Below are 17377 nucleotides of genomic sequence, written 5' to 3' on the forward strand. Positions count from 1 at the left end.
TTTAGAGAAGTGGCCCCTCTTTCCGCATTTAAGGCAGTCAGCATTCCGAGCTGGGCAAATATTTCGAGAATGATTTTCTCGTCAACAGAATTGGCATCTGGCGAAGTGAGTCGCCTGATTATTTCTGGAAACAGCAGCACATTCATTAGTTAGTTCCAAACTAGAGTTATTTTCAAATTCATCTGCATGAATAGATGCCTTTGCTACAATTGATGTGTCATAAGCTGCTGCATTATGTTGGGCCATTTCTAGACTTCGTGCAGTTGCTACGGCATGATCTAGGTTAATTTCAACTAATCTCTGCCTAATAGTTGAGGAAGTGAGACCTGTGATAAATGTGTCACGTATCGCTAGCTCCGCATGTTGAGAGGCAGTAACATCTTCAAATTACAATCCTTAGAAAGATTCTTTAGTTTTAGGAGAAACTGATCAATAGATTCACCTTGATTTTGTTTCCTAGTGGCGAGAAGGTGACGAGCAAACACAGAATTTATCGGTTTTACATAGGTTGCTTGAAGGATGCTAATAGCCCTCTCGAATGTTGAACAGTGAGATATAAGAGAATAGACCTTCGGTGAGATGAAATTAATCAGAATACTTAACTTATTCGGAGGATTTTGAGGATGAGCGACTGTGAGAGAGTCGATGCAGTTGATGAGGGTACGATACCAATGATTCCATTCGTCAGCGGTTGTATTGGACGATCCTTCGAATTTACCAGGTCTCAGTATAGCATCCATTGTTGCTGTTAATTTTTAATTTTATGTTGAATAAATTGTAATGAAAAATAAAGACCTTTTAAGATATTAGAAAGGTTTTATTCAACATAAAATTCAGCAGGTACAACATAACGACATGGTCGGTAACGAACGACTAAGCTGGGAAAAGGCGCCAATTTCGTTCTATTTGTAAACATCTGGTGCGCATGCGCACTAGCGCTCTAAACTCCCAACAAACTGTATTCATCATGAGTTTTATTCACATAATGTATTGGTTGATGTCACCTCCCAAACTTGGGAACCTGTTCGGAATTTCAAATAGAACACTTTAATTAATCCACGAGCGTAACAGGCTTTTGTTCTATCAGCCATGACCGTATAGATGTTTTAATTTGCAATTGTATTCTTGGTATCAGCCACACTAAGAATTGAACTTTTAATCTCTAGATGAGTGTGTCACTTACAACTGAATTTATATGTAGTACTGTATCCGTTGTGGACAATACTAGTATGAATTTATAGAGGCTTAAACCTATTTTTAGTTTTACTAAATGTTACTACTTATCTCTGTAGCTCATTATTTATTAATCTCTCTCTCTTTCTCACTATATATATATACATAGTGTCCTTATTTATTATTTATAATTAATGGTTCCCATATTGTATTAAATCATATTGTAGTATTATCTGCAAGGACTGATGTCATTTTACTTTTTAATTTTGTTATTCTTGTTATCGGAGAGGAACCTATGTTTTCAATGGTGTCCGTTAGTCTGGACGATTGCTAGATAACCGTTCATTAGTTTTTCGTGAAATTTTGCTACATATTGTATTTCATTAAATGGATATGTATAGGAAAAGAATTTTTTTGCAAAAATTCCGTTGACTCAAGAGGTCAAAAATGCCCCAAAATGATAAAAAATGATACGTTTTGTCCCATAACTTTTGATCCAGCCATCCTGGCAAAATTCTGGTTCACATCCCTGGGGACTTTCAGTGCTAAAAGCGCCCCTTTTTGTGGCTCTTATTCTCATATTTCTAAACAAAAACTTGGTTTTTCACGGTGGTCAATTCAAATATACATGTTAAGGCCTGAAACTGCACCGTTATCCATTTACACTGGGATTTGGCATCCCCAGGGGCTCAAGAGGTCAAAAATGCCTTAAAATGGCCAAAATTACACTCCCCCCCCCCCATAGCGTTTGATCCATCCACTAAATTTTTCTGAAACTTGGCCAAAGTGTGAAGGCCATCGTTAATATAAATTCAGTATGGGTGACCCTGGCAAAATTCTGGTTTGTATCCCTCTGGGACTTTTAGAGCTAAAAAACATGCCTTTTTGGAGCTCTTTTTTCATATCACTCAAGAATTTGATATGTATGTCTATATAGTGGTTTTCCATGGTGCTGAATTCAAGTATACATGTCTTATGGCGTGAAACTGCACCATTTGTCCATTTTCACTGGGATTTGGCATTTCCAGGAGCTCAAATGTCCCAAAATTGCAAAAAAATGACACTTTACACTCCATAACTTTTGCCCCATCCATTAGATTTTTCTGAAACTTGGTGAAAATGTGAAGGCAACGTTGGCCCTTCACACGTCTCACATTCATCATTTCTTCACTATTTTTTGTGGCGTCATCTCACATGCAGAACTAGAAGGGGGACCATGCACACACAGCTTGTTTGTATGTTTGACTGTTAGATACCAATTTCTATTTCAAAGCACATATTAGAATGCAATACTTTATATAAGGTCTTATTACAGATTTGTATTTCTTTAAACTGATTCTCATAAGTTTTTTTTTTTGTGGAATTGAAAAAAATTTGCTTTTCTTAAAGTTATTCATATGGTTTTGAATAAGTTGAACATTTATTTATTTAACAATATTTTTTTAATGTTTATATATTTAACCATTAACATATTAAATATTCATATATTTAACAGATTCATATATTTTAAAACTCATACTTTTTTAAAAATTGTAAATTTTCAATCGATGCATATTTTATAAACAATTTGGTTGTTTAGGTTCTATGTCTTATCAACCAATATGTTAAATATATAAATATTAAAAAAATATTGTTAAATAAATGTTAAATATATAAATATAAAAAAATATTGTTAAATAAATGTTAAATATATAAATATTAAAAAAATATTGTTAAATAAATGTTAAATATATAAATATTAAAAAATATTGTTAAATAAATGTTAAATATATAAATATTAAAAAACATTGTTAAATAAATGTTAAATATATAAATATAAAAAAATATTGTTAAATAAATGTTAAATATATAAATATAAAAAAATATTGTTAAATAAATGTTAAATATATAAATATAAATAAATATTGTTAAATAAATGTTAAATATATAAATATAAAAAAATATTGTTAAATAAATGTTAAATATATAAATATAAAAAAATATTGTTAAATAAATGTTAAATATATAAATATAAAAAAATATTGTTAAATAAATGTTAAATATATAAATATAAAAAAATATTGTTAAATAAATGTTAAATATATAAATATAAAAGAAATATTGTTAAATAAATGTTAAATATATAAATATAAAAGAAATATTGTTAAATAAATGTTAAATATATAAATATAAAAGAAATATTGTTAAATATATAAATATAAAAAAATATTGTTAAATAAATGTTAAATATATAAATATAAAAAATATTGTTAAATAAATGTTAAATATATAAATATAAAAAATATTGTTAAATAAATGTTAAATATAAAAAAATATTGTTAAATAAATGTTAAATATATAAATATTAAACCAATATTGTTAAATAAATGTTAAATATATAAATATCAAAAAAATATTGTTGAATAAATGTTAAATATATAAATATCAAAAAAATATTGTTAAATATATAAATGTTAAATATATAAATATCAAAAAAATATTGTTAAATATATAAATATCAAAAAAATATTATTAAATATATATATATTTATATATATATTATTAAATATATATATATATATATATATATATATATATATATATATATATATAATATTATTAAATAAATATATAATATTATAAAATATATAAACTTGTTAAAATTGTTTTTTACTTTTTGTTCAACTTTTATAAAATGTGAGTATAAAATGACCCAAAATGGGTTGGTAAAACAACCAACCAACTTTCTGGAATGTCACCAGAAATAAACTCTGTTTCTTTTTTCCTTTATTCTTCTCTTTGTCAGTTCTCTCTCATTATTCAGGTGTAATGCTTTCCTTTTTTCTTTTTTTTTTGACATATCCATAGAAGTTATGTAATATACCGAAACATTTGCAATGAATATAGTGTTTTTACATAAAGATTTTCTTGTGATTATTTTTTTTTTAATCCAGATTCGCTTTGGTTCTAAAAGAATCGGCATTGTGGTCAACTCAAAATCTAGTTTGGAATGATGCAAAACTTGTTATCCACATCTGTTTATATATAATATTCACTGGTTGAATTGTTATGGCAATGGACATTTGTGTTTTGTTGCTCTTTATTCAGGATACAGTGAATTCACTGGAAGGCACTGTTTAATCAATTCAAAATGGATATCATCACAAAAAGTAACCATTCTCTTGTTAGATAAAAAATGCACTTATTTGTATAGATGTGAGACCCCTTCATTTTGTAATCAGGACAAATTTGTGTGTTTGTCTTTTCGCTTTGAAATTAATCGTAATATAATAATTGCATAATAAATCTATAAGCATAAAAATTCATGTTATAATCACAAATTTATTTGTTTATTTTTAAAATTTTCTTTATCTTTTCAGATCCAATCAATACTTTTCATAGTACATACAAAACAGACAATGAGCCAATTCGAATTAGTTATCACAGGAATGTACATTATAATTCGGTTGTGGATCCTTTCAAAGCCACAATAGGTGTCGGTCTTGGATTGCCTGGTCTTCAACCTGGTGTAAGTATGAACAAATTACAAATTTTTTTTATTTTGTATAAAAAATAAAATTTAGTTTCTCATTTTGGAAATATTTTCATTATTAAAGTTTCCACAATTCTGTTTTAACTTTTGATAAATTCTAGTTTTTCTTTTTTTTTCTTTTACACCTATATTCACTTTTTTACAAAATTGTAAACACTTTGTAATTTTTATTGTTTTGATCAGACTATTGTCCTTATCTTCAGTGTTATTTGTGCAGCATTTTGGTCAGTGTAGCCTCTGACCTTCATCAGGCATGCTGGTCGTCATCTTGGAAAAGAAAGGAGAAAAGTTACTGGCTCCGTAGATGGTTTTGTATTCTTGGAGGTTTTTTTTCGCCATGCTTTCGTATGTGTGAAAAAAACCGTTGCACAAATAACACTCAAGATGAGAACAATAGTCTGATCAAAACAATATAAACAATCAGCCCTCATCTCAAAAATTAAAAATTTTGCCATTTTGTTTTATTCTTTTTGTCTCCTCTTCTTCCAGTTTTTACATCAACATTTTTTTCTCTCCTTCCATGTCCACTTTAGCAATAATACCCAAGTCCCAACTCGGTTTGCAGTTTCTTAGAAATTTTTTCAACTATTTAATAGATTTGCCAAAATTTTTCTTAGAAAATGTATATTAATTTCGTTTATTTTCAAAAGAAAAATGAAAAATATTCATACACTAGATTTGAAAAAAAAAACATGAATTTTGTTTTTCATAGATTTATATATTAAAGTGAATATTTTCACAAATACATTTAAGTTTTAAATATGAACAAAAAAAAAATTTGATTTATGGGCAACCGGAATGGTACTATTAAACCGAAGTGGTACTATTAAATTCTTTTATGGTGTAGAATTTATTTTTCTGCATAACCACCATCATTCTTGCTGCACTTTTGCCATGAATTCAATGCTGTGTCTCTGTTTCTGATGCACATCCTTGACAGGGGTTGCTTTCTTAGAGTCTCACACCATCAATATCTGTAACAGAGAGATGAAACTTTTAGGTTATGAATACATAAGTTCAGTCATCATAACAATGCAATTTACAATCCCCTCTGATCTATTTAAGCAGAATAAAAAAAAATAGGAAGCATTACTTTGGGAATTGCTCTCGGACAAACTGTATCAGTGTAAAAATAACACAATGTTTGAACTGTTTGCCATAAAATCTGTTTGATTTTTTTAATGAAATTTACTGAATAAAATTTTAAGAACTTATGACACTTGGTTTAGTGGGAATTTTTTGAACAAATCAACAAAACACCCTTATTTTTTTAGTTTTTTTTTTTTTAACAAATTGTTTAAAGGATCGCAGTAAAGAAAAATCCTTAAGAGAAAAAACTGATTTGATAAGTAAGTGTCATCCCTTTTGAACGACTGGTGTGTTTTTTGTGTTTTTTTTTGATTATGAATTATGTTTTTTTTTTGTTTTTTAATTATGAATTATGTTTTTTTTGTTTTTTTTTTAATTATGAATTGTTTTTTTTGTTTTTTTTTAATTATAAATTGTTTTTTTTTTAATTATAAATTGTTTTTTTTTTTAATTATAAATTATGTTTTTTTTTTTAATTATAAATTATGTTTTTTTTTTTAATTATAAATTATGTTTTTTTTTTTAATTATGAATTATGTTTTTTTTGTTTTTTTTTAATTATGAATTATGTTTTTTTGTTTTTTTTTAATTATGAATTATGTTTTTTTGTTTTTTTTTGTTTAATTATGAATTCCCTAATTATCTAGTCTCTCACCTTTACCACACCCCGGGTTTCAAAATATGCATTTTAATTGATTTTCGTACTAGATTATTTGACAATGGATCTGTTTTTGTGATTTGTTTTTTTTTTTTTTGGGGGGGGGGTTCTGGAACATATGAAATGACATTCTGATGCGATTCAATGTTTGAAAAATTTATGCTGCATTGTATAACTGGAAATATTGCAACAGTTGTAAACAACTGTAATATTTTTGCATATGTTTGTTACTTGGAGCATGATTTGAAAATTAAATTGTCAGCTCTATCTCTAAATATTGAGCTATCTGTGTTTGCAAGCTTTCTAGTTAATTCAAAAGGAGTTTTATAATTGCTTTAAATTTGACTGTGTGTGTGTGTGTATATGTATGAATGTATGTATAGATATATGACCTTCTCTAATTAATATCTTAACATTTTAGTTGGCTGAAAAAAATCTGATGAGAGATGCTGTAAATCAGTCCGAAGATTTCCATATTGAAAAGGTATGTGCAGCTTTTTTTATGTACATCATTCCTTCTTGTATACATAATATTTCTATCCTGTTCTCTGTAATCATAGTATCTTTGTTTAAATTTGCGTTGTGTCATACTTATATATTTTTCCGGTGTGCTTGTCGTTTGGTTCGTTAGTGTAGCTTTGTAAACAAGGGGTTTAGCTTTACAATTGCTATCCATTGGGCACTTATTTTTGGCCTTGCAAGAGCAGTCTGCGTTAACTATCTTTCCTGGTTCCTTAGATATTATAGACTTGATCGATGGTGCTGTCGAGTAACTTACTTTCACAGTATTCCTATTAAAGATCTTGTGCAGTCTGTGCTTTTCTGGAAAATGCTTATCTAGAAGTCTAAGAAAAAAATGTCTTACTGTGTTTTTGTCAGAAATTACTGGGTTAATCTGGCTGAAATTTTATATGAATCTTTATGATAATGTGCAGCAAATTAAGTATTATGGTATCTGTTCGATACACAGCTGAGATTTAATGCAAAAATTTAACCATCAATTTGGTATAAAGCATTTTATGTCAACATAATTTTTACCTGTTTAGTGCATGTATATGTATATATGTGTGTGTATATATATATGGTATAATCACGTTGACACACAGGTTCTAGTAAGATCACTGAAGTTAAGCAACAATGACCTTGACCAGTACCAGACGGGTGGCCCTTTCAGAATTCTAGGCGCTGTATGTGCTCTCCACTTATCTCTGCATTGTTTCCAGTCATCCTGAACCTCCACTTGCCACTGGTATTTAACGACGTTAACTCAGGAAAGGTGTGGTTGGAGATTGTGCAACTCTTGCCACAAAAAAAAAAATTTCATGTGAAAGCACACTTACAGTGGGTAGCTGTCAGAACTGAAAATTAAAATTAAACAAATTCCGCAATGTATTACGTTTAAAAAAAAAATTGACTGACAGATGCCAGACAAAATCTCTGTTTATATAAGACTAGCGGGGGGGGGGGGGGTACCCAGCGTTGCCTGGGTGTTTGTACGTGGGTGTGTTTTTGGGTAAATGAAAACAAAAATCGTTGGTTGTTTAAAAAAAAAAAAAAACTAAGCCTTGACACACAGTTGGAAAATAATAAATTGTTGAATATTTATCTTTTGAAAGTCGGGCAACTTAAATAGACAGGTGACCCCGGTTATTAACTTGTAAATATTATCATTTAGGCGCGATATAAAAAGTTTTAAGAAGTTGTGAGGCGACCGATCGCTTCTTGGAAAAAAGCTTTTCTTGGACATACACGAAAACACACACACACACAAACATTTTCGCTTTTATATATATATAGATGTAACTTTTAACATATCAATTTCTTTGATGCACAAACATTGATTCTTTTTATGTGTGTATATATATATATATATATATATATAGTGCTGGTCTTATCTTTAGAAACAAACTAAAAGTCAATGTTTCTATTTTGAACTACAAAAGCTATAAAACGTTAAAACAAGGTTTGATTATTCAAGTTGGTAAGTATAAAATATCATAAAATTTAGAATGTGCAACCATTAAAAACTTTAAATAAATGGACAAAACTGCAGAAGCATATTAGTAAATGTTTCTGAAACAAAATTATTCACAAATATTTTACTCTAATCATGTGTAGCACCACTTATTAAAACTTCACAAATTCTGTCTTTCATGCTAGAGACGAGACTTTTTAGATAATTAGTAGGTACACTTTGTCATGCACAGAATATTGCTGTAGTAAGATCATTCAATGTTCAGCACTTTGTATGTATATATATATATATATATATATATATTCTTTTTACTAAAAAAATGTAATTTCTTAAGCCAGTTGTGCATCCTTGACGTGGATACCCCCCAACAAACCCGACAAGCAGCTAAATCCCACCCCTTCTCAGTAGAGATCACTAGATGTAAGAAAGCCTTCAACTCTAATTAGTTTCTTCCCCAGAACTGCTAGACTTTGGAACTTCCTTTCGGGATTCTGCTTTCCCAACTGTACTGACATGTTCAAGTGTAATGTGAACAGACATCTTGCTACTCATCTCCCTTCATAATACCCCTTCAACTTATATCCCCGATAATAGCCCCCTACTTCAAAGTGGCTCTGTGCCTTGTTTGAGGGGAAAATTGAATAAAAAGAAAGAAATGAGTTCAAAATTAGTTTCTTTTTGCTCATTATCTCTGTATCCAGTTATGGATTAAACAGCATTACTACTTGTGATTATATTTCCTTCTGTCCATATTGAATTATTTCAATCTTGAGTTTTATAATTTTATTACTTTTAACTGCTAATAAGCAGAGTAGCAGAAGTGAGAGTGATGGACAGAAACTTAGATGATCAGGTGGCCAATTAGAATTAGCAATACACATGAAAAAATTGAAATGGCTTAAAATATTTCAATATTGGTATCTATAGAAAGAGCTTGATGAGCTAAGAAAGAATCTTTTTAAATTTTTTAAATCCAATTAAAATTAAGTTATGACTATTTTTTTGCCTCACACGTTTGGATATTTTACCATCTTCAGGACCATATGCGTTTTGTCACATTTTTTGCACTACTTTTTCAGTGAAAATGCTATATCTTTGTTAAAACAGAGGATTAAATAATGAAATTTACTATATAAGTGTATTTTTGTGCTAGGAATTAGAATATGCTACTGAAAATCTCCAGAAATAAATGGTTTCCAAATAAGCTGCAGTAAATGCACATAAATATACTGCAATTCCTTAAAAACGCCATGTATTCATTAAAAGAAAAGAAGTTAAAGAACTCCAAGCTGAATTGTGACGCAATATATGTACAAATAACTGAAATCGAAATCTAGGACTGTTTAAAAATGAATATATTGCAATATTTTTTTGGTATTATTGTAGATTAATACCTTCCGTTAACACCCCCCCCCGCCACCCCATGACCACCTCTCCAAAATATGCGATTTTACCTTTGTAGGCAACACCTTTAAAAACTTTAATGGAAGATAAACAAGTATTATTTTAGAATTGAATATAAAATGATCCCCCATTTTGAGCCATTCTAGCGTTTTAGGGCAGTTAACCTTTTTTTTTTTTTTTCTATCGGAGATAAATCCTGTGCACCTTTTTTTTTTTTCTCATAAAGACGATTGTGTGATTTTAAGAGGGTCTTTATGCAATTATGAGAGGGTGGGGAGGTTGCTACTGACCTTGGGTTAATGATAGCACTAAGGGAAATTATGTGTGAACATCCTGAAGATAAAAACAAAACAAAAAAACAATTTTAGAATTTAGAGTGAGGATTAGTTTCACGTAAAGTTAATGTAAAATAATTCACCATTTTGAGACCATTCTAGCGTTTTAGGACAGTTAACCAATTTATTTTTTATGGGATATAAATCATGCACTTTTCTTTAAGGAAGTTGTTTTTTTTAGACACTTATGTGTAGCTTACCAAGGAACTTTGTTTGGTGAGGAGCTTTGTTAGAGCTAAAGAAGGTTTTAGGAGGAGGAGGCTTACCACTCATACCTAGGGTCAGAGGTAGGATTAAGGGAGTTTTTTTTTTTTTTTTTTTTAAGAAAGCGTTTGAACCCCATATTTACGGTTAGTGGGTCATAATTATTGGCCTTTGAAAATGTTATACGTTAGATTTTGGACATCAAATTACTTTTAAATATGTAAACTTATGTAAATGAGGGGTGCGTAACTTAAGAATTACGACAAACAAAAATAAATTTCATTTAAAACAAGTGACATCACTAACAGAAAATGTGACGTTTGGAAAACTTAATTGAATAAGTGGGCAAAAAATACTTATCAAAAAACACTTTTTGCTAAAGCTAACAAATCGTTCACAAATTTTTGATAAATTTGGTTTTTATTTTCAACTAACGTAAGGCAAACAAACGATGAAAACAGAAAAACGAACACGTGAAAAATGGCTTAAATAAGCCTGTTTCGATATTAAAATTAAAAAAATCGGTGGGTACCCGGGTGTTTTGGGTGTGTGGTCGGGAGTGGATAAGCGAAGTAAAAAAACAAAAAAAACAGAAAAACGAATGTTACGTGAAAAATGGCTTAAATAACACTGGTTTAATATTTAAATTTAAAAAATAAAAAAAAAATTAAAAAAAGAAGACATCTCGCACCATGATTCGAACCCAAAACGTTTAGATAATGAACCAACGTGCTAATCGACTAACCTAACGCGACGTACATGAAATTTGTTCAGTTTTTCAACTATTTAAAGTAAATCAGGTCATGACGTCATCTAGCGCATGCGTAGAACTGTGAGAAGACCGTTTTTGTTGACCCTCTCCTGTCAAAAATTGTCGATTTCGGGGTGAAAAAATGAACGTTTTTGGCCAATTTTTCGATATTTTTTGAGCGAAGGATGGGGCTTCAATATGATATCGAGTTTGTGAATTTTCGTAGTGTCTGTCGGAAGTTTTCAGTAGGCACACAAACATACATACATTTTCGCTTTTCTATATATAGACTAGCAGAGGTACCCGGCGTTGCCCGGGTGTTTGGAGGTGTGTGTTGGGGGGGGGGGGGATTAAAACAACCCTGTTAAAAAAAAAAACGTTGGCCGGTAGTTTGGAGGTGTAAAAGAAAAAAAATAGTTTTAGTATAAAGGTAGGCTTGAACCCCGAACGTTTGACGTGGAGGTGGAAAGGAAATGGAATAAAAACCCTTGTGACCCAACCATCTCGACCACGGGAACAGATGAATTGATAAGTGTGTTAAGTTGACATTTATAAACCGAAATTAGTAGGTGCGACAACGTCAAGTTGCGGAAGCCAGTTTCTGTTTTCCCCGCTATGCGGCGATCAAACAATAAAAAAAAAACACACACAAAAAAAAACTAACATAAGGCAAACGAACGATGAAAACAGAAAAACGAACATGTGAAAAATGGCTTAAATAAGCCTGTTTCGATATTAAAATTTAAAAAATCGGTGGGTAACCCTGGTATTTTTGGGTGTCGCTATGAATAAGCGAATTAAAAAAAAAAAAAAAAAAAAGCAGAAAAACAAACATTACGTGAAAAATGGCTTAAATAACACTGGTTCAATATTTAAATTTAAAAAATCATAAAAAAAAAAAAAAAAAAGACATCTCACACCACGATTCGAACCCAAAACGTTTAGATAATGAACCAAGGCGTTAACCAACTGAGCTAACGCGACGTATATGAAATTTCTCCGGTTTTTCAACTATTTAAAGTAAATCAGGCCACGACGTCATCTGACGCATGCGTAGAATCGGTCATTGTCACGAAAGGACCGTTTTTGTTGACCCCCCCCCCCTGTCAAAAATTGTCGATTTCGGAGTGAAAAAGTTAACGTTTTTGGCTAATTTTTCGAGCAAAGGATGGAGCTTCGATGTAATACCGAGTTTGTGAATTTTCGTCACGTCTGTCAAAAGTTTTTAGCAGACATCCATACATACATACATTTTCGCTTTTATATATATAGATTACATTTCTTGTCTGAGTGACATATTTCGTTAAACTTTCCAGTTTAACACGTTTTTATTTCTCTACCTGGACTTCGGGCCAAGATCACAGTGTAGTATTCACGTGATACTACACTTCACCTTTTTTGTCCCCTATTAGTGAAGGAGAAATCCTTCATGACTGAGACAATTTCTATGTTTGTTTCTATCCAGATTGGGAAGCTGGATTTTCCTCGCATTAAAAATTGACCTTGTGTCTGTCCTCGTGGGGAGACAAGTAAATAGGAACTTAACTAGAAACTGAACACCTCCTACAAATATTTAAATATTGATTTTGTATTTTTTTCATTTTCTTTATATATATAATTGAATAGATTATTCTCCATTCAGTTATAATCTGCTGAAAAAAATTTTTAAAAAAGACCAAAAAATATATTGGGGTGGGAGGAAGTACTGCTCAAACACGTGAAGCAAAAAAATAATTTCACATTTTTTTTTTTTTTTTTTTTTAAACAAAAACACTGTTTAATTCACGTTAAAAACTAATGTAATGGATAAAAGTGCACACACGTTTACAAACATATTTACAAAATTTGTCTTTTTATAACATTTTATCACTTTATTTGCTTAAAACTCTTAAAATATATAATATCAATTATTATTTATTAATTCATTTGAAAGTATATTCATTTTTTAACAAAACGGTTGTATTTTGAGGACTTAAGGTGCTTTGGTTTTTAGAATATGATGATTTTAGCAGAACCCCCTTGAAATCCGTGATTATCCAAAGCGTTTTATTGTCCGTGTGTATTGCTATTAGAATGGACAGTTTCTTTTTTTTTTTTTTTTTTTTTTTTTCAAATATAAATCTATTTGAAAACTAAATATTTTAGCACATATTTTGTGATCAAAATATATTTTTAAAAAAAGCCTTGAAGAAACAAACGTTGATTAACTCGGCCTTAGCATAACAATAATAACAATAATAGATGCTAAAGTACCTGTTCTATCAAAAATGGAGAGAAATATTACTTCGAATTTTCGAACAAATAAATCCAGTATTCAAAAATTTAGTGGCTACAGCTTCCATTACTGCAATGTTGCATCTTCTTGTTTTACAAGAACTTCAATATAATGTGCTCCAATGAACTTAGTACACTTACATCCTTCTCAACATTAATACTTTATGTGTAGGAATTCAATTGTTGTAAATCAATGATCACTTTTGTGATTATGCTATGGTAAAACAAGATTGCTAGATGTAAATCAGTTACACTCTGTGTGTGTGTGTGATACCATCATGTAACATAAAAATCTGGAACCACAAACTTTGTTCATCACTAGCTGTATGCTTGTATTGGTTGCCAGCAATTTTCTTCTCGCCCGACTGAATCAAATTTCTCTAATCTCTCTCAGGAGACCTCTAAGCCACCAACTGTGACAAACCCAAGACTGTCCATAAACTGTCCTTAATTATCGTAAACAGTTGCAAAATTAATTACCACTCCATAAACTAACGATATTGACCTCTATTTTCTGGTCGTTTGTCCCAATTCTATGTGATATTTAATTAACAATCCTATTTTAGTTCTCTTGGTGAACAACTTTCTCTCCATTGTCTTTCTACTAATCTAACTTCCTATATCTTTATTCTGCTGATAAACTTATTTCCTCTTTTTTTCCTTTTTTAATTCCTAACACTTTAGGGGGGGGGTAGTATCACAGGTTTACTTGGTGAATACATTTCATTTTAATCAAATGTCAAGCACAAGAGTAATGTGGGGTCTATATTGACACTTAATATCCATAAAGAAACCATAACATTTATTTATGATTTGAAATATATGGACACTTGAAAATAAAAAGGAAATGTTCAAAACTAGAAGCAAGTGTGTGGGGGGTGGGGGTCCTCATTTCTGGGAAACACTAGTCAAATTGCTTTATCCCTTGGTGTTGGCATAGTCCTCTTTCTGAGTGAAACAGGCACTGCATATGTGGGTGCTGGGGTTGTTTTGTCGATAGTGTTTCAGCTCTAAGGCTTCTCCAATCTTTCTATTTTTTCCTTCCCTTTGTGGAGACTGTTCCGCCAGCTACTCCTTTCTTTCGCTTCTTCCTCCCAACTCTCGACATTGATGTTCATCGCCTTCGAGTGCCGTTTTGTTACATATTTGTAGCGAAGCTTCTGACCTTCCACTGTACAGGTTCCAGTTTCCCAAAGAAGATCATCTTTGGGATTCGGTTGCCATCCATTCTGGCAATGTGCCCAGTCCATCGTAGTTGCTAGCAGCAAAGGTAGCTTCCATGCTGTCTAGGTTTGTCCTCCTGAGAACTTCCACATTTGATACGTAGTCACTCCATTTGATCTCAATGATCCTTTTCAGGTTTCTCTGCTGGATGGCTTCTAGTCTGTTATCATGTGTTATTTATACAGAGTGTAGGTCTCTGCTGAGTACAGCAAGGCTGGGCGGACAATGGCTTTTTGTGTTTAGCCAGATATCAGTTCTTATCCAGGGCCGCTTTTCTAGTTTACCAAAGGAGGCACATGCGCTTTGGATTCAGCAGCTTATTTTTTAATTCTAACAAATGATCTTCATTTTTTGTTATATATTTATTGATTGTGCAAAGATTTAATTTTTATTTTAAAGGCAATTGTTTTTCTAATTCAAATTTATGTAAAATTTGAAAAGTAAAGTTTCAAATAATTATCAGTTTCATCTTAATACAATTTCACTTTGTTTGGTAGTTTTATGTATTGGAATTATGTTATTGTTTGATCATTAATTGTTATAAAGCTAATTGTTAATGTACAAAGTGCCTTCAATAAGTTTTCGGACTTTTTTCGCATGGACACTTTTTTTGATAATACACATATGAAACTCTAGTCTCCTTCGAAGTAATCTCCTCTGGCTGCAATACACTTGTTGTACCATTCCAACAACTTCTGGAAGGCTCTATGGAAGTCCTCTTGTGTGAGCGTGTCAATGACCCTCATCAATGCCTCTTTCATCTACTCGATTGTCTCATAACGAAAGCCTCTAAGGTTTTCCTTGAACTTATGGAATAACCAAAAGTCACAGGGAGCAAGGTTTGGACTATAGGGAGGGTGAGGAACTGTCTTGATGGCCATCTTGGTTAAATAATCTGTAATCTTCTTTGAGCAGCCTTGAGACAAACTTTGCGCAAATCTTTTGCATCTTCAGTTTCTTGCAAATAATTGCATGTACAGTTCCCACACTGACATCAAACTGTGGACTTATTGTCTCTATAGACACACAACGTTCTTTATCCATGAAATTCTTTATTTGGCCAATCAACTCTGGTGTTCTAACTTCCTTACTCCACCCACACCTGTCATCATCCCTCACAGACTCCCTGCTTTCCTTGAATCTCTTATGCCACTCAAAAACTGATGCTCGATTCATGTAAGATGGTGCAAATGCAGTCTGAAACATAAGATGTATAGCAATAACAATACTGAATTTTCAAGAGTCTACAACTGTTTTAAATGCCTGTACAAAAAAGTACTGAAACTTATTGAAGGCACCTCGTAGTTTCATTTTGTTTGTCTCATGTATTCGAATTTAATTATGTTATTGTTTGGTCATTAATGATTGTTATGAAACTAATTAAGGTAATATAAAATTATTAGATGTACATAACTTAAATAATTTTCTGTTTTAATACAAAGGATTTGCTAAGAATATTGAAGTCAAAATTTCTATTCAATAGTTTAAATATGTCTAAATTCCTTTAAATTTTGAAGGGTCATAAAGTAATACTTTTTTTTCTTTTCTTTTCTAGCTATTCACAAGATAAATATAGTTGTTTAACAAAATGCATTGCAGTTTTCATTTCAACAAATAATAGAAAAATGTTTAAGTCACATTAATGAGAGAACTACAGATATGAAAGTAATGTAGTATTTAATACTAGAATGAGCTTGTCGTAATCAATTTGATAAACTGTGCATCTGGATTTGCTGTGATGTTTTTTGTCTAATATTTATAATCCTATTTCTCTCTTTTTCTGCAGGCTATGCTTGAGGATAAATTGCGAGAAACTGACTGGGAATTGACGCAAGAAACAATCGAAGAACAAGTGGCGCGAGAATCTTACCTTCAGTGGCTTCGCGATAATGAAAAGAGAGCTAAAATTCAAGGCCCAGTAAGAATTTTATCTTGGAAGTTTTTTATTTTAAGCAATTTTTAACTTTTTGATCTAAAATATTGCGTGTGTGTGAGAGAAAATACACATATCATAAAGTCATGAAGACAGAGTCAAATTGACAAAGAAATGAAAAACAGATTTGACCGGTTATGTTTGTATCGACGAATGTCTTTGGAAAAGGTGAAGATTTAAAATTATTGAGAAGAAGAAAACAATAAAGATGACATGAAATAGGATGCTTTTTGGCGTGTACATAACTAATTTTTAAATATGCTTCACATGCAAAAAAAACTTAATTTGAGAAAAAAGGATAAATAGCAATAAAAATAATTAGTACTTGGTTGGGGTTGATAATCCAGTGAAAAGATATAATGCAGCGTTTAAGTGAAAACTTTGCCAGATTTTTGTTAAAGGAATAAGAGTTCATGTTAGATGGTGATGAGAGAAGTGCTTTTGATGAATTTGCAACATGGAAAAGAGGATTCAGTCTTGAGGAGGGTGCAATTTCCGAAGTCAAAATTGTTCTTCTGTATGACAAGGGCATTATTGTATTTGAGTTCCTGTCTCTGCTCATAAATATAGGATTCAATATTTCTGGCCGCTCTTTCACATCCTCCTCTCTTCACTCTCTCACGTGTTTACATAGGCTTGGCTCTTAATACTTAAAAAAATCAAAGATTTCACTCAAACAATGAACCCTGCCACTGCCAGCTTATGTACAGCACAATTACGTTGACACACAGGTACTCGCCAGATAACTGAAGTTTGGAGCCAAAATTTAAAACTGAAATGCAAGTGCTCATGGGTAATATTACTTTTAATCAACAAGGATGTCAA

General features: G+C 31.1%; 1 protein-coding gene across 1 annotated transcript in view; it reads left to right on the forward strand.

Moving 5' to 3' along the window:
• Positions 1-17377, forward strand: part of LOC145265420 (OTU domain-containing protein 5-B-like) — a 74954-nt gene that overhangs the window by 36756 nt on the left and 20821 nt on the right. The window contains exons 5-7 of the mRNA XM_080121249.1: positions 4533-4681; positions 6874-6936; positions 16406-16537. Of these exons, the coding sequence (XP_079977375.1) occupies positions 4533-4681; positions 6874-6936; positions 16406-16537 (344 nt within the window). The remainder of the gene's footprint in view (positions 1-4532; positions 4682-6873; positions 6937-16405; positions 16538-17377) is intronic.

This window comes from Euprymna scolopes, chromosome 40 (genome assembly GCF_053919585.1).
Source record: "Euprymna scolopes isolate OS-2025 chromosome 40, ASM5391958v1, whole genome shotgun sequence".
Lineage (NCBI taxonomy): Eukaryota > Metazoa > Mollusca > Cephalopoda > Sepiida > Sepiolidae > Euprymna > Euprymna scolopes.